Source organism: Aptenodytes patagonicus, chromosome 17 (assembly GCF_965638725.1).
Source record: "Aptenodytes patagonicus chromosome 17, bAptPat1.pri.cur, whole genome shotgun sequence".
NCBI lineage: Eukaryota > Metazoa > Chordata > Aves > Sphenisciformes > Spheniscidae > Aptenodytes > Aptenodytes patagonicus.
The window spans coordinates 12,646,133-12,670,199 of NC_134965.1; the positions used below are offsets into that span (position 1 = coordinate 12,646,133).

The 24,067-nt window shown below is 37.1% G+C and overlaps 1 protein-coding gene across 4 annotated transcripts in view; it reads left to right on the forward strand.

The window, feature by feature from the left end:
• Positions 1-24,067, forward strand: part of NLK (nemo like kinase) — a 67,870-nt gene that overhangs the window by 39,727 nt on the left and 4,076 nt on the right. For 3 of the 4 annotated variants that reach the window (XR_012996663.1, XM_076354265.1, XM_076354264.1), the window contains 7 exons: positions 6,715-6,821; positions 8,699-8,784; positions 9,723-9,932; positions 14,717-14,818; positions 19,891-19,977; positions 21,747-21,945; positions 23,723-23,816. Coding sequence is in view for 3 of the 4 variants with exons in the window: in XM_076354265.1 (XP_076210380.1) it covers positions 6,715-6,821; positions 8,699-8,784; positions 9,723-9,932; positions 14,717-14,818; positions 19,891-19,977; positions 21,747-21,945; positions 23,723-23,816 (885 nt within the window). In the remaining variant the exon portion in view is untranslated. Of the gene's footprint in view, positions 1-6,714; positions 6,822-8,698; positions 8,785-9,722; positions 9,933-14,716; positions 14,819-19,890; positions 19,978-21,746; positions 21,946-23,722; positions 23,823-24,067 lie in introns of all 4 variants that reach the window. The other variant, XM_076354266.1, reaches the window with a different exon arrangement.

Here is a 24,067-nt window from a genome sequence, read left to right on the forward strand (position 1 = left end):
TTAGATTGAGAGATAATTTGAATGTATAATGAGGTTTTAGATTGAAAATCTTTGTGAGCATTTAACATCTTATACGGGTGTTGATATTTTTGCCAATATCACCTAGTGCAAAAATGAGTAGATATTGGAGCATATATTATTCTGTGTGTCTGTCTTGAGAAAATAAATGAAAAAGAGGTTGTTGGTGAATTTTAGGTTTTATATGTTCATCATTAAGTTCATCGTTAAGCTGAAGTTCAAGGCTTATCCCTGCAATCATCAGCTTACCTTGGTGGAACAGAAGTATAATCCCTGATACACAAGCTTGGATGATGTTTTGGTTCTGTTGTATGCCTGTGTTCCTAGGTAGACTGACCTAGTTCTAAAGCATATCAGTTATAAAGGTAAATAGTGACTCACAGATTTTGCTAGAGCATCTAAAAAGCCTTTCATTGCAACTAACATATCTGCTAATTCTTGATTGAACTGATTTGGCAGTGTTAGGTTTACGGTTGGACTTGATGATCTTAAAGGTCTTTACCAACCTAAATGATTCTATGATTTATAGCTCTCTTTTCCAATTACAAAATCTTCTGCAATTGATTGTAATACTGAATTCTGCAATTGGAGATACACAGATGTTCTCTTTTAAGAACTATCCTAAGTTTCTATAGTAACTTTTTGAAAACTTTTTCCATTAAAGTGAATATTAGAAGCAGCTGAAAAAACAAGACTGACAGAAGTGATGTCATACTGACTTGGAAAGATTTTAATACTAGTAAAAGCAAAGGTGTGCAGCAATTCCTTCCCATTGATCTTATTAAGAGGTGAAAGAACTGTTTTCTGACAGATTACGGAGTAAATCCCTCATATATGTAGGGTGGAGGAGGGTAGACAGGGACAAGGTAAGATTTGGTTCCTCCAGCCAGTAAAAGGGACAATGCCAACACTGTTGGGCTACCAAGTAGCGTATGCTCAGGCTTCCTGTTCTTTCACAGTAGCCTTAGAAAGGGTTTCCTTGTTTAAGTACCCTTCTGAAATGTCATCGTGGCAAGTTCCTCTGGGCCAGTGCACAAACAAGTTGAACAGGGACCTCAAGGATTAAGAGGGTTAGTATACTCCGTAGAAGGCTATGGGTTGCCAATTTGCAGCTGGTAACACAACAGTTTGTATTGTGGATCGGGCAGAATTGTGACGTAGATTCTCACTAGATATTCATGAGAACAGAACAGCTTGATGTACTTTCTACAGGTAATGAAAGCATGGTGGTGTTATTGTCAAACCAGTAAACTGTATGAGAGAGAGTCCTAGATGTCTGCTTGAATGAACTGTCTGCCAAAATGGCTCTATTCTCTCTATCACACGAGGCTCTTTTGCCTTGGGTTAAAATTTTGCTTTATTCAGCAGTAAAGTTGTAATACCTTTATTCCAGTATTTGCAAAATCTAGTTGGATAATATTGCCTGGAACTGAAAATGTTTTCTATTGAGAAGATTGTGTACACATGGGAAAATACCAGGGAGGTTTTAAAGTTGAATATCAGGTCATTAGCAGTGATCTTTCAAGTAGAATCTGCTGGCAGTATGTGCCTGGCTGTCAATGATTCAGTAAAAACAGACTGAAGTTTTCCCCTTTGTCTTTTTAATTTTAAACCTTTTACAGGCACTCAGTAAATTATCTTAATTCCTGACTTAAGGATTATGACTTGATTTTTTAACAACCTGAAATGACACTATGAGAGAAGGTTTTAAAATGTTAACTTTGACTAGGAACTCTTCACACCGTGTGTTTGACATCTGGTGTTGCATTTTTTTTTTTTTAAATCTGTTTTAAAAGCTATTTGTAGAATAAATTATCAATAGTAGTTAGTAATTTATCCACAGATCTACTACTGATTAATCCACATTCCTCCTTGCACTGTTTTGCTTTTTTCTACTCATGGAAGTATTTGATAATTTTACTGCATCTGTCTGTAAGCACTGTAAAATATCGGAATAGTGATCTGCAAGAAGTGCTTTGCAGCACAAACGCATTTCCCATTTGAATATCAAATCCAGGTGACCTCAAGACCAAATAATTAAATGACCAAGTGAAATTTTGAAACTAATGCTGAAGTAGTGGAGTTTATTTTTGTATTCTGCAGACTGCATCCTGCCATACCTCTGGGGAATGGCTCACCGTTCCATTTCAGACACGTGGTTTTTACTGACACCAGAGAACCTGTATGTCTTACTCTTGATAACCACAGTGTACAGCCAAGAAAACTTGTCACAACAAGACTATACACAATCTTTCAGGTGTGATGTGCCGGATGTATTTGGCTTTCCCAAAACAGAGCTTCCACAGCATTCAAGCTTTGTTTTACAAATACACAGATACAATTATTTAGATATGAAAATTAGAGATTTTATTGTATGTAATACAAAATATGGTGCTACTGAACTGCAGGTGATTAATACCAATGCCATTAACTCAGAGCTGATTGATGACATGGTGCTTTTGTGGAAGGCTGGGAACTCCAACTCCTGATGAGTTTTGAAACTGAGGAGTGGAGAGGTGGGAGCTGCTGCTTCACCTAAGCACTTCTTTCATTGTACCCCAGCTCAATTAGGTGGAAAGGCTGAATTTTCTCTGTCTAAGGAACTCATCAAGAGCTTTGAAGCCCTTACCTTACACAGAAGTAAGATTCAGACGGAGTTTCAGTATTTTATTCCTGGTATGAAAAACTGTCTTTTTTATTTTTTCCCTGACTCCAAAACAGTGTCCCTCCAAAAAGCTTCTGCTATTGTTTGTCTGTGGTCTTTGACACATGCCATAGATTGCCATTTCTACATTGCATAATTAGAGGTGACTTGATGGCAAATATACTTGTATCAGTAATTTTACCTATAACAGAAAAGTCAGCAAATTTTAAACATAAAAAAATAATTTAGACAGGTATTAGACTCATTAATTTTTTTTAATAATTGTTGCACTATTTTTACACGGGCCAGGTCTTTTTTTTCATGTTTTGGGTATTGATACGAAATGAGGATGTCATAGAAATATTTCTACTAGGAAGCTATAAAGTCTGCAAAGAGTTAGAAGCGAACAGAGGTGGCATCACAAACTAAGCTTGATATGATCCTAATGTAAAAACAAGTATAACTAAAGTATACCAAAATAGGAGAAAACCCCTTGTGCCCATTTTATAGAAAATCCTGAAATATATAAGAAAGAGTTTTGTTTTGTTTTGTTTAAAAAAAAAAAAAAAGCGTGTTTCTTACAGTATCAGATGGACACCTCCATGCCACTGTTAGCATCCAGCTAACCCACCTACCCCAGAACTTGTTCACAGAATGCTGGCCTATTCTCAGAAAAACAGTCTATAGAATTGAGTTTTGAGGTATGCAGAGACCTAATAAAGAAGGTCATTATGAGAATACCACATCACAGTGTACTTTATTCCTTTTTAAAATTTGCCTGTCACTTTGTAAAATTTACCAACTCAGCAGGTCTCCCCAGTCAACAGAGTAAGTGAAGTTCTTTTGTGCTGTGCATTTGCCTTGATAATTATTCTGAAGCAAATTGGTACATTTGTAGTTCTAATTTTATACAACTACTTAACTAATTACTGCTGTCAGTAGCAATTTTTATCTGGTAGTAATGTTCAGCTTAGCTGCGTATTACAGCTCCAGTGACCACCTCATAGCCAGCATATTTTATGGTTCAACTTAAAAAAGAAAACTGCAGGTACCTGTTTGAATAGTTGATTGAAATCCTGTAGGGTTTTTGTAGTTTGTTTTTGCTAAACATTTATAGTACTGGCCGGAGTAAAGTCATTGACCCACTCGGGTACCAGCTGTTTAAGAAGCTGCCACATTCGTAAAAGGCAGGAACATCAAGCAAGTGCTGCTTTCGCTCTTGTTTAGAGACCTTCATTAAATTATCTAGAGACAATAATCAGATCGCTGCTGTTCAAGTTAATGGCACCTCTGAGCCCCTGTCAAGAGAGCTTTATTTAATGCGCAACAGACCTGGAGTGGTGCAGGTGCCATTTCAGGCCCTCATTTAATTTAAGCTGCTTTAGTTGGCATGGCAACTAGTTGAGACATCTGGGAGACATTATGCTCGGGATTGAGATTTAGGAGGATTTGTGGCGTAGCAAAACAAAAATCTTATCATAATAAAGTGCAGAGTAATGCTTTTGGATTTTTTTTTAATATTTTACATTAAAAATGAAACGTAAAGATTTGTTGCGGCCATAAGGTAGAAACCAAATTTTAAAAGGCAGGTATAAATATTTAAGAGGGCCTTTGCAAAAGGAAATGAAAAATTAAGAGGACTAGGAATTATGGTGCTGCAGGGTTGGGTTTTTTCTTTATTAATTCTTTATGAGTGCAATTTTAATCTGAGCTTTTTTTGGTCAAAAAGTTGACAATATTTAATTTATAAAATTAATTGTTGTGTGGTGTGCTGATGGCAGATGAACAATTTGGCTGATAGGGATTTGGCCGGATAGGGTTTGCAGAGCAACAGATGGAAAGAGAACATTGATTAGGTAGAGATGAAAGAAAATATAAGTTTTCTCTAGATTGTTGTAAGTGCAACTTGACCGTGCCAATTAATTGGTGGTAATGGTAAGAACAAGTAGAAGCTTCTGCTGAAGCTGACTTGCTTACTGTGTTACTGAGAGATAAATATCTTAACTGAAGTCAGGATTTGCTATTATATTTCAGACTTGATAGGTAGCAGAGCTGGTTATAGAGCGTTGAACCAACTGATAGGCTCCTACAGGATAATGGTGAGATTTAAAAACAAAACAAAACAAAACAACCCCCTCAGCGTTGACCTAGTTAGCTTTGCTTTCAGAGAAAAGGTCAGGACGGCACACTCGTAAAAATACCACCACGAGGTCGATGAGTTCATGAAGTTACTGGAGCTTGTGCGTGGCAGATACGGAGGACAAGTAGAACTGAAGTGTGTAACTTCCTCATGCACAGCAAAAGCCAGTTTCTTCCTGCAGAGTTGAAGGCAAAGCTGTACACGCTCCAGCGTTCAGGTGGCACCCAGTCGGAGGAGGGCAACTGAGCTGTTGCCGATTCTTACAGCTGATCAGTTTGTATTTTTGGAGGGCTGAGAGCTGACTACCGCTTTACCTTGAACTGTGAATGAACCTGGTACACCAAGGGAGATACTAGATTGGGGCCCAGGAGATGCAGTTTCATTTCTAACTCTCTCCTTGATCTTTTGCATGACCTTGGCAGTGTGCACTACCTCTCTGCCGCATTTTTGTCTGTTTTGAACATTGCAGGGCTTGGTGTGACTCGTAATGCTTAATGCCTAATGCAGGGGTGAGACATTTGATACCATGCTGTAAAGCAGAAGTTCAGTTAACATATGGCTACCGTGTTTTACCTTCTTCGGCCACAAATGTAATAATATCAGAGGTTTTTGTTTCAAATATGACTCCTAAAGGTAGCTTTTAAAGCAGTAATGTTTCCCAATTATCAGGCTTATTTGTTGTAAAAGTTGAAAATTCTCAGTATTGCAAGTTCAATCCGTCTTGAAAGTTGAGGTGCGGTGGTTTTGCTTTAAACTCTGTTCTGAACCACAGCTCCAAAATCAAAACTTAATTTACCAGTGTTGCTCGTGAATGAAGCGGAGTACAGCCGAGGCAGCTTCTCTGCAACTCGATAGGCTCTTCATCGCTGGCCGCAGTAAAAGCTGTCTGTTGCTAACTGTCCTGTACAACTCATAGGCAGCATATGTCTGTAGTATCCCGAGTATTTATCGTAATGATTTTTGCATGTGTTTTATTACTGTAACGTATTCAGGAAATTGACACTATGATATTGATTTTGTGGGTTAAGATATGCTGCTTGTGTCTTCCATATTTCTCCATTTTTGAAACATATTTTTAGTACTTTTAGTGCTTCTTGAATAAACACAATACCCTTCTTCATCCACACCTTACCTTAGTATAAGCCACAGCATATACAACTCTTTGTATCTTTAAGTATTTGTGTAAATTATCAGTGAGCACGACTATGCTGTGTTCCGCATGAGTTTCACGATGAGTACGTGAAATAGTGGTTTCTGTTTTTTTTTAGTTTTTCCTCCAGATAGAAGTTTGGGGTTTTTTTTTTTCTTTTTCTTCTCCTGTTATAACTCAGAAGAGGTGTTACGACTGGGATTTGTATGCATGTGTATATGATGCTTGAGAAGGTAAAATAGTGGGTACTGGGTAGATTTAGGGAAGCATATGTATTTTTAGAAGTCTGCACTACGGATCGTGTAGCAACCTGCAAGGTACTTTTGATAACCGACTTTCACAGGCTTGCACTTGACAGTTTGTCTGGTTAAACCATGTTGTTGTATGTCCACTATGAAGACGCTACTTTAGTTGTTTGTAATTTGTGGCTTACTGATCTTAAGGAAAAATTTAAAGGTTTCAAAGTGCCATTATTATAATAAAATTTTCTTTGGTTTTCTGAGTCGTAATTTGACTTTGGAATAATTTTGTAACAACTACCTTAATGCAAACACTACTTTATTGAGTAATCTGTTTTCTTTCACAACCCGTTTTTTATTTTCGTTCTTGTAAGAGTCTGGAGACTTGACCTCTGAAGAAGCTTTATTCTTTTTTACTCAATAGCTCTGACCTGTAAGAGCTCAAATTCCTAGGAGTTAGAGTAAATGTTTCAAGAGATTATGTGCTGGACTTTCTGCTTTTGCCTTAACTAAAAAATTGAAGATATGTTGTCACTGAATTGATGCAGAGTGACCTCCATAAGATTATCGTCTCTCCTCAGCCACTCAGCTCGGATCATGTCAAAGTTTTTCTTTACCAGATTTTAAGAGGTAATTTTTCTTCTTTTAAATTTAATGAAAGTTATGTAGTAGTAGTATTTTTTCTTTTTTCTGTTTCTTAATGTTTATTCTCAAGACATTCTCATCTTGAATAAGTTTCCCATGGAAACTTGTTCTTTTTATTTCATATTATGAATGAATAGCAAGCATTAATTATTCTAGTTATAAGAATATGGCAGCCCTGCTGCCTTCCATCATAGTCATGGGTAAAGATGGCAAGACTTACACTTCAGCTGCAAAGGCTTTTTCAATGGCCTGTGAGAGTCTTAAGGTGGGTGGGTGTGTTTTAACAGTCCTCCAGTGCTTTTTGAATCAAGGTACAGAAAGGACACCTAAACTGAGCCAAATTGATAAATATATGTAACTATATCCACTTAAGGTATTCTGAAGAACAGTCTAGTTTAAATTGTTATGGAACAGTCCACTAAAGTTTGATTTTTAGCTAAAACAATTTGCCATAATAGTAATTTTAAACTGGATTTATTTTTTTTAGTCCATTTGGAAACTTTCATCCAAGAAATGAGATTATTGTGCTTGTCTTTTGAACATCTGATCAGTCTTAGCCCAGTTGTTCTTCCATTGGTTTTATTTGAATATTTTCACTGGAATAAGCTGAAAGTAAAGAGTCAATTTGATCTGGTAGTAAATAAATAGTAGATCGTATTCATAAAGAGCAGAGCAAAGATATCTAAATTACATCCAGAATTAGTATGGGCTATTCCAGGTACCTGTTGTGCTAGAGAAAAGATTTATGCTCCTAAAGGAGAAAAGGCATTTGTGCCTTTGTGATTACCGAGTTTGATGACTGGGGGAACGCTCAAAACTCTAATTTCTATCCAAATGGCAATGCAAAACTGTCAGTTAAAGTTTGTTCAAGAGTTACTTGAATTCTCATTCCATTTGCCCAGGCATTTGGCCTGAGAGCTTAGTGTTCCCCAGTTTAATGCTATTATTTATTTTTGCTCTATCTGACCCTACTTGAATTATGGCCATTTTTCAATTTTCCATGCTTTGTCTACTATTGTAGTTCTTGTGCATAAACAACTTCATGTTGGTGTACTTTCTTCCACTGTACTTTTTAGTGAGGTGCTTTCTGCATTACTTTCATTTTCTTAAAAAGATCAGAATTATAGCTTCAGGGACAGCAAAAGCACACAGGAAGCACAGGTTATCTTTCTTTCCTAACCACCTAAATGTTAGAAACATCCCCAATGGCTGTGATCAGATGTCCTAAGTTCATGAGCTCTAGCTCTGAATTTTTGCACTAATAAAGTTAAGAAGAGGGCCTAGGCTTTACTGTAATTTGGGCCTATAGTCTCTTAGCCTTGTTTTACATTATCTGCTGCTGGCTTATGAGATTTTACTTTGAAAAAAGTGATTTTTTAAATATGCAGATTAGCTTGGGTTTAATCTGAGTTTATTTCTGAAGTGCAGCTGTTACCTAGTAAATTGTTAAGTAAATTTTAGTGCTGCAGAAGTTAAAATTGTTACTGGGAAACAGAGCAGTAAGAGGTATAAGTCAATATTCCCGTGTTGTGATTAGCAGAGTATCCAGGTCATGACCAGGGAGAGGATGTTTTGGGTTTTTGTTTGGGTTGTGTTCCCCACCCCCCACCCCCCCCCAAAAAAAAAAAAAAGACTACTTAAGTTACTTGCTCTGTCTACTTTGTATACTCCAAAAGTTTTATCCTTTCATTGAGTGACTGAGTGTATACTAGAGACTGAAAGTTAGAATCATATAAAGAATGAGCCACTGGCAAAGTCTTTGCTGATCAGGAGTTGCAAGACCTTCCAGGAAAATATTGTCAGCTTTAAACTTCTTTTAAAAGGAAAAAAGGTATTTATTTTAATTTCGTTTAATATTTCAGGTCTGAAATATCTACATTCTGCTGGCATTTTACATCGAGACATTAAACCAGGGAACCTACTTGTGAACAGCAACTGTGTTCTTAAGGTGCTACTTAAATTTATTGAAAATGTACATATGTATATGCTGTTCATTATAAATCAGTTGTTATTTTTTTAAACAAAAATATTTAATATGAACACTTTTCCTGAAAGTCATTTTAAAAGAAAAAAAAATCTCACAGATTCTTTATAAATGAAACAAACATCTTCCTTTCCCCTTTTCTCCCTGCCTCTCCCCAAATCTATGAAAGCAAGATAGACATGATTCTTTTGTTTGACTTGCGTGGGATCTCTTGTGCCCTCAGCAGTTGAGAAAGGCAGGCAGTTTCCTCAGGTATCGCAATGTTAGTGTTCAGTGTGCTAGTCAAAGTAAAGACGACACAGAATGCCCAAGACTCTTCCATTAACTTCTTAGGTGTATGAAATTTTGGAGGGCTTAGGCATGTTGTACAGCTATGCCAAATATAAAAAAATTAAGTTTTGTTTACATTGATTTGCTAAACATTCTGATTGTGAAAGTTTTGGTCTGTTTTCTTGACCCTTCTGGTTCAAGAAATTTTAAAAAAATTCTCAAAGCCAAAGTGAGTAGAAGGCTGAATCTTTCTGTAACATTTTGAGGCATATCATGAACAAATGAAATCTGGTTTGGGATGAAATATTCTGTACCCAGAGGTTGGCAGTATGTATTTTAATTTTTTTTTTTAGTGTGAAGTTTTTTAATCTTTTAGATTATAAATATTGTAATGCCAACTAAAAATGTACTGTGATTTCAAATAAAATTGTAGAAAGTTTAAATGGATGTGGAATAAAGTAGCATAATTTCTTCCTATTCCCCTTTCCCTTTGCTCATGTAGTTACAGCAGATTATCTGATTTATTTAAATGCTGGTTTGGAATTTCCTGCTTTATTACCAGAAGGTTACCTATTTGAAATGCATTAAGTGTTTTGGTTATTTTAATTTTTTTATTTACCTTCTCAATTTAGATTTGTGATTTTGGATTGGCCAGGGTGGAAGAATTAGATGAATCTCGTCACATGACTCAGGAAGTTGTCACTCAGTATTATCGAGCTCCAGAAATCCTGATGGGCAGCCGTCACTACAGCAATGCTATTGACATCTGGTCTGTAGGCTGCATCTTTGCAGAATTACTTGGGCGAAGAATATTGTTTCAGGCACAGAGTCCCATACAGCAGGTATAATTAAATTTCCCTTTAAAAATTTTTCTACTGCATAATTTCATGGAATCAGTTATACTGATGCATTTTGAACCTCAAACTTGCTTTTGTTTTGCTTGGTTTACACACAGGCAAAAAACCAAGCTACTTTGAAATGCTGAAATGATAGCTTCCAGACAGTATTAAAAGTAGTGGTTATTAACGTTAGCTTTTGAAATGTGTATTTTTTTGTAATCCCCTGTAATCTGCTGCAGTACCAAAGCCTGCTGTAGCATTTTATTGACACAAGGTAAAGGTGATATAACCGGGATCAAGCTTTTTGTAACAACTAATACGAGAAAGTAGTAAGTTTTCTGTCAAGATATAACTGGAGATACAGTATTGGCACTTGAACTATTTAAACTGCCAATTAGTAGTATTGCTCAGACTGCTTCATTTTAGTAACGGTCAAGTGTGTAAGAAGGTACTGAATATTTTTTTTATGTTGTATAGCTGTGGCTAGGTATAAAAACATGAGATGCACCAGAATACTTCATCACATTCCAACAGTAAGCAAGCTAATATAATATATATATCTCTAATAATCTTGAAGTGCTATTTTTACAGTAGATAGAAAATAATATCTGCAGCAAGATATTAGAGATGGATGCATTTATACTCCTCTGTCGAAGAGAAGGAACAAGATGTGCTGACATAAAAATGTTTATCTTCAATGTTGCTAGTATTCATCTATAGATAAAAACTACACGGTATTAAAATTGTGAGATTACGTATATTGATTGACAAGAAGTAAAAACACATTCCAAACTGTTGTTAAAGGTGACATTCCAAATTCTGTACTTTTCTTGTTTGTTTATGCACGTAGCATTTTCGCCGGTTTGAGAGACATTCACATTAGCATGCTGTTTTCAACACTCGTATATTTAAAATGTTGTTGTGTTGTGTATATTCCTTCAATGCTGTGTCCTGTCTAGTGGTACCTATCATGTCACCGCAGTAGTGTTCCCAAGGAGGGACTTGCTAGTCATTCTAGACAGCACTGATACCTTGTATGATCACAAAAAGTAGACCTCATCCCAAAATACACCCCTCTTACCCTTGTGAAGAGACTGCTGAGGAGAAAAGCAGCTATGTAATCAGAACTACTAGTTAACTTGACGGCTATTCTGTTGCAGTCTCAAAAATATTTAAGATCTCCTGTTTTTCTAATCTTTGATCTTTTGCTACACTGAAGCTAAACATATGTGTGATTTTAATAGCTTTGGCTATCCTTCTTGAAATTTAAAGTGCAAAGACATTCATCAGATAACTCTAGAACAGCATTATGGGGTGGGGTTTTTTGGGTGGTGTGCACTTTATTTGATTGAAAAGTTGTATAAAGTTATGTAAGAGTTCCTAGATCTTTTGTAATCCCTGTGCAGTAGAATGGTTTAAGAAGTGATCACCGTATATATTTGCTATGTTCTGAGAAATTCAGTACTATTCAAAGGTGGATAGAGTCTGTAGAAGTGCCTTGGGCTAGCCAATGTTATGGTCTTTCCTCAAGCCTGTGCCGTGCCCCTTAGCGTAGACCGGACACTAAAAATGGTTATCTCATACACCCAGTGGAGTTAACCAGGACAGCAAAAACTCTCTAATGTCAGGATAGCCATCATCAAGCTAAAGTTTTCCTGGTAGAAAAACCAGGGAAGAGATCATTTTAAAACTGACTGTACTGGAATTTTTAACTCAAATCTGTGATGAAGAAAGTGAATAAAAGCTTTACATTATAAACCAGACTGGAACTGGTGATTTTGGTATTTTAAACTTTGGATGGTATCATGTTGAAAGTGATGAATATGTCTAAGTTGCTTACTCAAGTTACAATAGCTAACTTTTGATAAGGATTTTGTGGGATTTCTCACAAAAGTAAGAAATGAGATAATCTATACTGAGACTCAGATAATCAGAAACACTGTCAAATATAGTATTTCCTAACACCTCCTATTTTTGCTTTTTACTGATACTATTTAGAATAGTTAGCATTTTTGTATGATACAATCTTTCTATTTTTGTTTAAAAACGCATTTTTAAAGGTGCAAATACAAGTTATTTTTAGCTATATGTCCAGAAACATTTAATACGTCTGATTTTATCTTTTAGTGCATCTGTGGTGCGGGAAGGGTGATCTCTGACTTTCTGACTATCTGTGGGAGCAAATGCCTTTCTCTGCTTGCTTTATAGAATAGCCTGCACACTGTTTTGTAAAAGGCAGGTTATAGAGTGCCAAGTTTTAACCACCTTCCTAGGTTAGCCAGTTCCTCTAGTCTGATTTTGCTGATTATTATTTAATCCTCCTTAAAGATAACCGGTCACACGCCTAAGACAGTAAGCAGAATCCATTTGGAAGGATCAGAGTGTCAGGAAGAAAGGAGAATCGGGCAGATGCTGCCAGCCTAGCGTGGCCATTTCCCATCAGCTGTGGCACGTACATGAAGTTGCATTGCTGGCACGTTGTGCAGCCAGCCTTCGACGTGTTGGCATGCATGTACGCAGAGAGGAGAGGCTTGCTGTTTCACACATCGGTATACCAAGGGTATGCTTGTTGCTGGCTACCGTTTTTGTATTTCTGACTTCAGCAATGTTTACTTGAGCAATTAGCGCATACCAGCAGGAGGGGATCTGTAGAGCGAGGTAGTTGGTGCTGAGGACCTGACACCCCCATTTTCCACAATTCAGAGTGGAGATGTGCTTTGGAGTGGGCCTGGTCTGGTTGCACAGGCTGGATGCCCACTGGCAGATGAAGTACCTGTAGATGTTCTCATGAAATGCATCCCCCAGTTAGTCTTATCTAAAAGGAGCCCAGCGCCTGTGCTCCAGGACGCTCTGTGCAAACCAGAGCGCAGGCAGTGGCAACAGCTGAGACGTTAGCTTTGAAAGCGCGCTTCTCCTTCTGACCTAAACTAATAATGTAATAATGTAGATTAATTGTATATACCCGAAAGACCTGAAATTCATGCGACTGAGGTCAGTTGAATTCAAAATTAATGTTTTGTAACATTTTTCTATTTTTACACTAAAATTTCAAAATATATTTTGTAATACTTCAGAAAAATATGTTTAATGACTGATAACATGCATCTAGATAAATGAAATCAGACCTCTTAACAAAACTCTTCTGTGAGTGTATTGGAAATGTATGGGCTAAGACAAGAGAATTTATATCTTGAGAGATGTTAAACATGAACTTTCAGGAGATCATTATGAAAATTGTTTTCAGTGGTTTTCCTTGTAACCATTAGAATAAAGTGTGTGTATTTATATCCGTATCTATATATATACATATAGACGTAAACGTAGATTAACATATCATTGCTGTGTGCTTCAGGAGTAGTTGGCTGAAAAATACAGGTGTTTATACAGTCTACATTCCCTGATACGCTGGTATAATTTATTATATTACTTTTTCTATTTTGTAAATACATTGATCTTTTATTGTATCAGCTCCATGCGTCTATTTCTCAAGTATATATTTTCCACATCTAAAAACCTCAAGGTTTAGGATTTTTCTCCTGTCTAGTTTTCCATCTCCTTACAAACGTAGGTACTTTGCTGTCACTCCTCTATGAAGTCACGCTAGCCCTGGCCACGCGGTGCCAAGGCAAATGGGAGGAGACGTGTTCAGTACCAAGTTACGAGTTGCGTGTACCTGGAGGCACTGGACAGACTAGTGCTTCTGCTGGAGAGTGGGGGAAAGATGGAGAGAACACACCAGCTGAAGAGTTACACAGTTTGGTGTGTAAACAGCAATCACATTTCACAATGTTATACCAACAGTCAGCGGGTGATTTCCGTGCATACAAGGCCTGTATAATGATGATAATGGGTTTATTCTCAGAGGAGAGCTCTGCAGTTGCTTGTTAGCGCGGGTGGATGGTGGTCACGAGGGAACACTTGGAACCCGGGTGCTGATCTCACCACTGACAAGAATTTTTATTTATTTATTTATTTTATTTTGCTTGACTTACACAGGGGTTTTTGTTTGTTTTTATTCACCAAAGGAGTATATGCACACACTTTTGTAGAAACATGGTGAAAGCTTGTGTGTTGCTTTCCAAAATGAAAAAGGTGAATGAAATGTCATTTCATTTAAAGTTGAGAACGGTTTTAAACACAGCATCATCTTTGCTCTTTTTTAGGCAGCTTTTGTTTTCCTTATAACCAGCACCACTCCTTTTCCTTTCTCTGGTACTGGACAGATTTTTTTTTTTTTAAACTTAATTTTCTAATTTATTTGCGTTTTTTATATAGTATGTTTGTACTGTAGTTCTGAGGTTTTTTCCCCATTTTCTATGGTTTTATTCCTGTTGATGGCAAAATATTTTGTGTAAAGTAGTAGTTGACCTGTTTTTTGGGGGTAATTTTGTGTGGTGTATTGGTATGCAATGCTGACGTTCATTTGAGAATATTTGGGTTTTAGAATGAGTGAGTAACACACCATTAACAGTACTTAACAATTTTCTCTAATGATGTAAAATTGACTTTTAAATTGCAATAAAATGTTTTACTAAACCTGTAAACAAAAAAGCTCCCGAACTTGAAAATCAGCTTCTGTTAGGGCTTTTTCAATGAAATTACAAATGTTTGTATTTGCGATCTACTAAATGTATACATTGATATTTGTAATTTACTATCCGTAAAATAGCAGTTTTGAACTGACTCATACCTTAAATGTAATTGACGTTAGCTTAAGAATCTGCTATCATAGTGAAATATATTAATATATCTCTAAGGTCTCAAATTTATATGTTCCATACCTACAGCTGGATTTGATCACAGACCTGTTGGGAACACCGTCGCTGGAAGCAATGAGGACGGCTTGTGAAGGCGCCAAGGCACATATACTCAGGGGTCCTCATAAACAGGTATAGCTGGAGATTGCTGGCCTTTTTTTACGCTTGGTCAAGACAATCCTTCAGTCAGCCTCCATAAGTTAGGATTTCCTCTGTGCAGGATACTACTGCTGCATCATCGCAGTGTTTCACATCTTGATTAAATTCTCATGGCATGTTTGTTCATAAATACTTTGTTTGGCTATTTAATCTCAGAGCTGTCTCTGCCTGTAAACCGGGTTAAGTTTACCAAAGGTGGTTGTGGTGGCATGGGTTAATGGTGTAGTTATTCAAACTGCTATTGAGACAAGGTGGTTTTTCACTAGTAAAGTGCATTTCTGGCTTCTGTCTCGTATGTATTGTTTGGCTTGATGATACAGGTGAAAGTCTCCTTTTTTGCAGCGACAGTGTTTTGATAGCTATTTTGAATGAAGATGTTAAATTTAAATGATAATATTGGCAAGAGACATAAATTAAAATTGACAGTATAGTTCAGAAAGCCCCGGAGGGACTCCTGTACTGACAGGATCAAGAGTGTTAGATGTGGAAATCACTCGTGGTCCAGATTCGTAAACAGAACAGTCCAGCAACTCATCACCAAAGGGTCCCCTCTCACATCTGTGCAGTGACCTGAGCTGTTCGTGACAGGCTCAGCAAGATAGTGGAAACTGAGATACAACATTCAACATAACTGAAGTAGAAGTTAATTTAAAAAAAAAAAAAAAAAACCAAACAAGCCAGACAAAAAAGGCAGGATGATGTCATTATGCTGACTGGACAATAAAAAGGGCAAATGAAATATACTATTAATAGATACAAAGAAATGCTTATGCAGGAATCCATAGTGCGGTAATAAAGCAGTATGTCCATCCAATATTATGGATGATTGTTAGACAGTAAAAATTAACAAAATTAATAACCTGTACACATTAATACATCAGATCTTTCCAGTAGTTAAGTTTGCATCTTTTTTTCTGCATGTTGAAGTAATTTCTCAAATGTCTACTCACCACAGTAGTAGTTACCATAGAAATGAGCATTGACTATATATTCTGCTATATTATTAACATGTGGGAGTTCTGCCTCCTTGGCACTTTTGATTCACTACATCAAGTTGTCTCTATTCCATTTTATGACAGGTTTTTTTTTCTTTTAACATTAGTAATAGGAAGATTTCCTTAAGACTTTCTCTACCAGTTTTAAAATAAATCAAGTCTATTTTTTTTGCTATCACGTACTAGAAGAGTTGTAACTTTTAAGCGTGTAGTCCTGCACTTTCAAGGTTTGAGATTTTTTTTAAAAAAGAAAAGTTTTATAGTTATTGAAGCTGGGAGAAATACATCCACTATACTTTATATATAAAAATATGTAACAGTATACAAATACATCCAGATACTTTATAGAATACACTGGCTTTAAATTCTGACAATTTGATAATTGCTTGACATTTCCAAAGTGCAGCAGTTGTGCTCTTGGTAGTAGTAAGCAAGAAGTCTGGAATTTATTTGTTAGCTTTTCTCAGTTTGTTAAACCAGGATGTTTTATCAAGAATTGAAATGGGTAGAAGAATGTCTTCTGACTTTCTAATCCCAGTGCTAAAGCTATTCTTGTACAACCCTCTGAAACCATATGTCTCTTGACCCACTGAATGATGGGAATACTAAAAAGCAAGTGAGGTTAAGTGGTATAAAATGTTTCCAATACAGATTTAACATCCTATAGCCACTAAGTCATAGGAAATAAACTATAAGCAGTTAGTTCTGTGACTGTTGAGGAAAACAACATTCATTTTTCCCGGAGTGCCACAGAAGTTGAACAGTCTCTGGAGTTGGCATGCTCATTTGCAACTTGGAAATAGGGGGTTATAGTGCATCTAGTTGATTGCCTTAATGATATTTCTCTGTTTTCAACTTGAAGCACACTTCATGTTTGAAGGCAAATTCATGGCTTTTCATCTTTTAAAATGGAGATTTTGCTGGTTATAAATAGCTAAGTGTTACCAGTTTCTTAATTAGATTAATAGGGAGAGAAAACCAAGTTAGAAACTGGTGATTACTTTGTCGCACAAAGTATTTTTAATCGATGTAGGTGAGCATAGTAGGAGTTAAGGGGTAAAGCATTTTGCTGCTTTATGTAAAAATAGATTAATGCATGAAGCTTCTGATTAAAAAAACCATAACACCCCACTGTGTGTTGGCATAATGAAAATTTACATACTATGTAGACTTCTTCGTCAGTTTTGTATTTAAAAATTTTGCTTCAGACTAAATTTAAGTGAATTGATAAAGTTGCTTAACTGGCAGACCTAGGAAGAACGTCTCCTCCCCCATTCACCTTGTACCGTAAGCAGTGGTTTGGACTTCACTGGCAGTCACGTGCTGCCCCACTTCTAAAAGTAAAATGTGCTGGAGTTCATTCCCTCCCTGTTGTGGTCCTTGCATTCTCTATTATGGAAGAGAGAGATCCAGTATGATGCACCTTACTTGTTAAACGACCTGACCATTGATTCCATGATAATCAAATCTTACAGCAATTCGGTTTTTACCAATTTCTTCTGCCCTTGCTAGTGCTCTTGTCAGAACTGTTTCTGATCTCTAGCTGTGGACTTGCTTGCAGTTTGCCAAAAAATGCTGTCCCCAAAGGCTGTATATAACCAGATGCTCTTGAAATGACAGACAGGCTGCAGACAAGGGGCATAAGTGTAGCACAAAAAAGTGCATCCTTCATTTGTATTGGATGCAACAGCTTCCATAATTAAGGAATGTAATCATATTTTTCTGCCCCAGTATATGGATGAAACCTACTTAATCACAGTGCTTGGATGACAGTGCTTTTTTGTGTAGATGGTACTTATTAATTAGAAGAATCATATGAAGTTACCAAATATTACAGCTTCATATTCTATAGACTGCACTTAGAAACTAAGGCTGAGAAGTGCTTAGTGCTGTATTTGGTAGTTCAGGGTTAACTTAGAATGATATCACTGTGGAGGTGTAATTTTTATATATACTGACAAATTTGCAGCAACTAAATAACTTATATTCATTTGCTTTGCTAAACAGGTAGAGGCAACAGATGCCTGCCAAATATTAGCATTGCATACCAGTTAAAAGTCTGTGTAGAGTTAATGCAGTTCTGGAAATCCTGTGGATCCATGCAAAGTTTGTCAGTGAATATTGTCCCATGAATATGCTAGCTGGCTTTCAACTGATTTGTTACATTTTAGGCAGAATGTTTTAGTCCTTTCTGTCAGCCAGGCTAGTATATTCTCCCCACATCTCAATAGTAATTAATCACACACGCTAGTGAAGCACTCTGTATAATTCTTCCTGCCTTAATGGCTCTTCCCAACACCTGCATTCACTAGCTAATATGAATGCTATTTGAATTTTCATGGGAAGAATACAAAGGTGGGGGGGGGGGCCTGCACGTGTATGCAATGGTTTATTTCCTTTTAAAAAAGAAAAAAGAAATTTTAGGAGTGTTGGGGTTGGAAGTAACACACTCCATAGTAGGAATTTTCTTTGCAGCAGCGCCTGGCCTAATATCTATGGGGTTCTTTTTTTCTTTGGTTGGGGGTTTTGGTTTCTTTTTTCAGTAGGTTTGTGGTTTTGCTTTCTTCGAAGTGTGAAAATTGAGACTTCCTTTCCCCATCTTACTCTTCCCCCCCCCCCCCCGCTTCACTTCAGAGGAGTAACTGTTCACTTGTTTTGCAACACTTCATTTACTTTGAAGACTAACTGTAGTGCACTCTACTGCCATTCTTTAAGCTAAATAGGGATAGGAATAATGTCAATTAAGCAGGAAAATATTTTACTTGATTTCGGAAAGTGACATTGTTGTGGCTTTAAAATAAAAATCTTTGAAGCTCATTCCAGAGAGTCTAGGATATAGCTAATGCTTTAAAATGAATGGCATATAACATTAACATTATTGTTGATTAATTTTTTTCATTTTGGGCAACTTCAGGCTGTACTTCTTCCCACGTGTTGGGAATGTGGGGATGGGGGTTGTCTTTGCATTTTGCTACCTTGGTGTTAACATTTAATTCCAGAGTCAAAGGAGACTTTCAGGCTAGAGAGTATGTGCCGTTAAAAGTTGTTAAGTGGCAACTTTCTATGTGGAGTAAAATCTTGTTAAAATACTATCTGCTGGTTGAGCTGGCAGGGCCAGACGGCGTTGCTGAAACTGGAGAAGCAGTTGTCTTTATAATCCCTGTACCCTGCAGCACGTATCGCTGGGGGATTTGTGCTTGCCTCCGGATCTGTAGCTGTAAGGAAGGTTATGTGCTCATGTTCCCAGAAAGGGCTGGATGTCCCCGGTCTTTAAAATCTGTCTTTACTAGGGTATTTGTACCACAAGTTTTTTTCACTCTCAACTAAAACTGGAAACTTTCAGAATGGGCAGGCTGTCATGCTTGTGAGTGTGAGCACAATGAGGAAATACAGGAGGAAAATCATCTGCAGAGCTGTTTTTTGTGGGGCTAATCGTGCTGCTGCCGCCAGCTTCTGGGTTGTTCCAGCTTTTTTTAACCATGTGGTTCATGCCCCGAGTACCGCGCTATAAAACGAGGGGGAGTTCACTGAACTCCCCCTTCCCCCCTCCCCCGGTCCTTCAGGCCTTGGTAGTTGGCCTATTTATCTCTATGTAAAATGCTGTATGTCTGAAGGTCATTTTAATTGTACTAGATGTCACCGTCAGTTAGATATGGATCGCCTGGGTAAGGAAAAGCAAAATAATCTGTAATTTGGCAGTGATTGAGATCAGAAAAATGAAATACTGGAAATGACGTGGTTAATCAAACCCCTGAGCAGCTACAGCTTAGAGTGGTGTCTATACAGAAAAATAAGTAAATAAAATATAGGTTTGTCCAGGGATTACATCTGAACTAAGGAAAAAAACAATCAATTGGATCTCTGTTACAATTGCCGAGTTTTGTACAGTGATTGTTGTCTTGTTGGAAAGCATTAGGTAGCGCGTGTCCTTTTTAACAAGAAGTTTGTCCTTGGTAACTATAAAATAACGCGTGCTGTAACAGTGTTTTCCTGCTGATGGATCTGGCAGGACAACTATCTGTACTTTTCTTTCTCCTCCTTCCCCTACAGCCATCCCTTCCTGTCCTGTATACGCTTTCCAGTCAAGCTACACATGAAGCAGTTCATCTCCTTTGCAGAATGTTGGTCTTTGATCCAGTAAGTATGATTTAAAACGATTTCTAATACTTTTGTTTTAATAGTTTCTGTTGCCTGCTACTTAAATGAATATTTTAAGTAAAGGACTGCTTTAACTGATTTTCTTCTACATTGCATTTCAGTACTTTTGGGTCTGTAAAAGACCTAAAAGTATCATCTTATAACTGGTCAATTAATTTCCCCCTGGAATGAGGGTTTCACATTTAAAATCTAGTGGTCTTTTGAAGAAAGCTACGATAGAGTGAGAAAGATGAGGGTGTTCATGAATCATGCTATCTTTTCCTAGCTAGGTGTAGGTAGCAGAACATCAGATACTTGGAAGCAGTTCTAATTAGAGACACGTGGGTGTTCATGGTCTTGCAACACACAAAAAATTCCTTCTACATCCACACAGTCACATATAACAGGATCTCTTTTCCACTGAGCATCTGTTTTTCTAATAAAAATTTGCTGCTGTAGATTTTGGATTTCATCTCTTGGCCTTACTATACAAAATTGTCACTAGAAAATCTGGTACCTGAATCAATGATCTTAGTTATTTTATCTTTACAGGAAAATCCCTAACGTTTCAAATGAAAAAATAGACAAAAATTGACTGAACTGCAAAGGAGGAAGCTTGTAATTTATAAAGTATTCAGAAGGCAGTACCTTTTGATTTTACTTTTTTAAACCTTAAGATCTCTTTACTAAACAAAAACATAGAAGTGTTAAATCATAACTTCCACATAAGCAAACGTATTTTTTTTCCTTTCTAACTCCCTCAACACTTAGAATACTATTATTCCCAAATCATGTTTAAATAAATGTGGGTTTGTTTTTTTAAAGAATCAGGACAATCCTTTAGAACAGGTGATTTTAATTTCATCTAAAAATTATCCTGGGAATTGGGATGGGTGGGTTGTACTTCAAGCTTTGCCACTCCTTTTGCTCTGTAACTTTGAGCAAGTGACTTCTGTTTGTCTGTGGTTTGTTTTGGTTTTTTTAATTCACCTATAACAACGGATTTCATAACACCTTGAATTTGCAGTAGCACTTCTGTCTGCGATTCTTTAGAAACAGATAGCATCCTCCTTTTCTGATGGGATGGTGTTGGACACCTAGAGACAGAGTACTTCACTTGAGTTAGGCACAAAAAAAGTCTTAGTAATGCAGAAGTAGACTTTATAATTTAAACCCAATATTGCTCTGACCACCCTCTTCTTCCCTGCATTTCCTTCACCACTTGTTTTCTGAAACTTGATGCGTAAAGTATTTCTCAGAACTCCAGATGCCATATCCTGAATTATTCTGTTATCAGTGACGCTTAAATCTGTGTTTTGCTTTAAATATGTACTTAAGGACGCATTAAAATGTTTTGCAGAGTATGGACCTGCAAAATGCCGTATTTGCTAACATTAAATTCTTTGGGCTTATTCTGATTTATTCTAGGAGTCATAATTTTAAGGTTATCTGGAGAAAGTAATTATTGAAAAATATATTTCTAAAAATCGTATTAGCAGCATTTTCTATCATTAGCTATAGTAGCGAAAGGTCAATGTCATCTTAGCAATGCTGCTTGTTTTTAAGTAAAATCTTCCCCCTAGTGGCAGTGTTTGCAGATCTAAAACATTTTCTGACCTGAACTAATCCTTTAACGTGATTAAGCGTTTATAAAACAATTTAGAATTAATTGATGAGTAAGTCTTCTTTAGACTGTTTCAATACCTCTGAAAATGTCCTAACTCTTTTTTTTTTCCCATTTTTTATTTTCTTTAAATGCAATGTTTCAGTCCAAAAGAATATCTGCTAAGGATGCCTTAGCTCACCCATATCTTGATGAAGGGCGGTTGCGATACCACACTTGTATGTGCAAATGTTGTTTTTCCACATCTACTGGAAGAGTTTATACTAGTGATTTTGAACCCATCACTAATCCCAAATTTGATGACACTTTTGAAAAGAACCTCAGTTCTGTTCGGCAGGTTAAAGGTGAGTAGTAATTAACCTTTGCACCTGCATTTATCTTCCTGCTCCATCCTTTAGTAGTACGTAGTTAGGATGTGCAATCTGGATGCATGTACTAACCCAGGTGTTTTTTTCTTTTAGGTATTTTTCCATAGTAGATACTGGAAATAATGTCTTTTCACTAGAAGAACAGAATTGCTTGTAAATGTTCTGACATAATATAATATCACATGTGTTAGCTGACATGCAGAAGTCTATTGGTTTCAAACCTTAATAGCGTTCCTCTCTGATGTCAGTGCTCCCCGTGCCACTCTTTTGTTGAAGGATTGCACTGGGGGGGAAAGGGAAATCACTATTGTTGCCTTTTCGGGGTGCGAGGTGTTATCTTGACAGCTGTCCTGCATCATCAAGTAACTGAAGCTGAGTAGTCTCAGTTCTCCTGCTTCGTTTCCTCTAATCTATCACAGCCTGCTCACGCTGAAATGTCCGTGTCAAGTGCCTTTGCAGCAGCTGCTGTCATAAGCTCTGTTGCTGGTGCCACGCTGTGGTTCCGGCAGTAATGCAGGGGATGCGCTCTGGGTTGTGACGTGCTGGCATGAGGAAAATCAATCCTGACGCCTGGGAGAGGAAACTACTGCTGCAGATGGTTACTAAATGCCAGCCGTTGCTTTGTGGCACTAGAGATTTGAAGTCTGATTCCATCGTAGCAAACAAGCCATAAAATAGACTTTGTTTCTTTTAACATCAGATCCAGTCAGGAAAGCAGTCCTTCTATGAGAGCAATACAATATGAGAGAGAGTAGTAGGGATTTAGGTTCTGTTTGGTGGCAGGTCAAATAACTCAAGAGGAAGAGAGGGAGAAGAAATGTGTTACCTCAGCAGTTTCTACCGAACAATTCAGTCATTTGGGACAAAAATACTCCATGATGTTGCCGTGATAACGTGACTTATTTCGGATATATCCTGAACTTGTAATTCTGAAATTCACATCTATAGTTCCCACAAGTTCACCTAACGTTGTTTTCATTTTATCCTGTTATTCTTTCCATTTCCCTCCTCTCTTTGGCCATCACTTTTCAGAGCTGTACATAGATCTGCTGTCTTCTCTGAAATCTGTTGTTCTAAAAGCTGCCTTTAAAGTTTGCTGACAGCAATGCAGATTCCAGCACGTTGCCTCTAACGTACCATCCGGGCGTGTGGAGCTCTGTTCTGGCAACCATCCCTGCTGCTTATAGAGGAGCAGCCTGTTGCCAGACCTTCCAGGCTCTGTTTTTTGGGGGTGGGGGTGGTGCACGCATGTGTATGAGAAGATGTTTTGTCTGGCAACTGTACATAGAGTAGTTCTTTCCCTATGAAAATTTACTTTATTGTTTTAATCATCTCAAGTGGCAGTTTTGTGCTTGGTGGTAGTAACTGAATTAATGAATCAAACTGGACTGAGTAATAGAACTGTGTTCTTGGTATTTGCAAATCAAGTTCAAGTTGAGAATTCTTTGCTTTTCAAAAAGTTATACCTAAAACTGGGATTTAATCTGTAAGTGGTTATCGCCGGTTCACTATTACAGTGGTGATTAGGGCTTTATTTTATATACAATTGTTCCAGTGTGCATATAAGAGTTCTGTGTGAATTTATGCTATGAGGTATGGGATTGGATTAGATTTAGGGAAGCTGGAGTTCTTTTATCCTTACTAAAATGTGCTTTCAGTAAAGGAAGCTATATTTTCCTCCAGTCTACATTGCATTTTACTGAAGCAAAAAGTGTTAATGGTATGGTGTTTTTTATTTTTCTCCTATGTACAGAAATAATTCATCAGTTCATTTTGGAACAGCAGAAAGGAAACAGAGTGCCTCTCTGCATCAACCCTCAGTCTGCTGCTTTTAAGAGCTTTATTAGGTAACTGTATGTAATCACATCTGATATTAATTCACATTTATTAGTAGTACAGAATTCACACATCCAAAATGTTTTTATGTTTTAAGTTTCTGAGAGTAGGAAAGGCCCACAGATAACTTCTGCAAAAAAAATCCTTAAGGACATGCATGGTTACATTTTAAAAATACTTTTATGAATTCTTCTAGAATTTACGTAAAATGTGCAAAAGTTTCAAGTAATATTTTTGCGTAAAAGTACAAAAGTCAGACTGA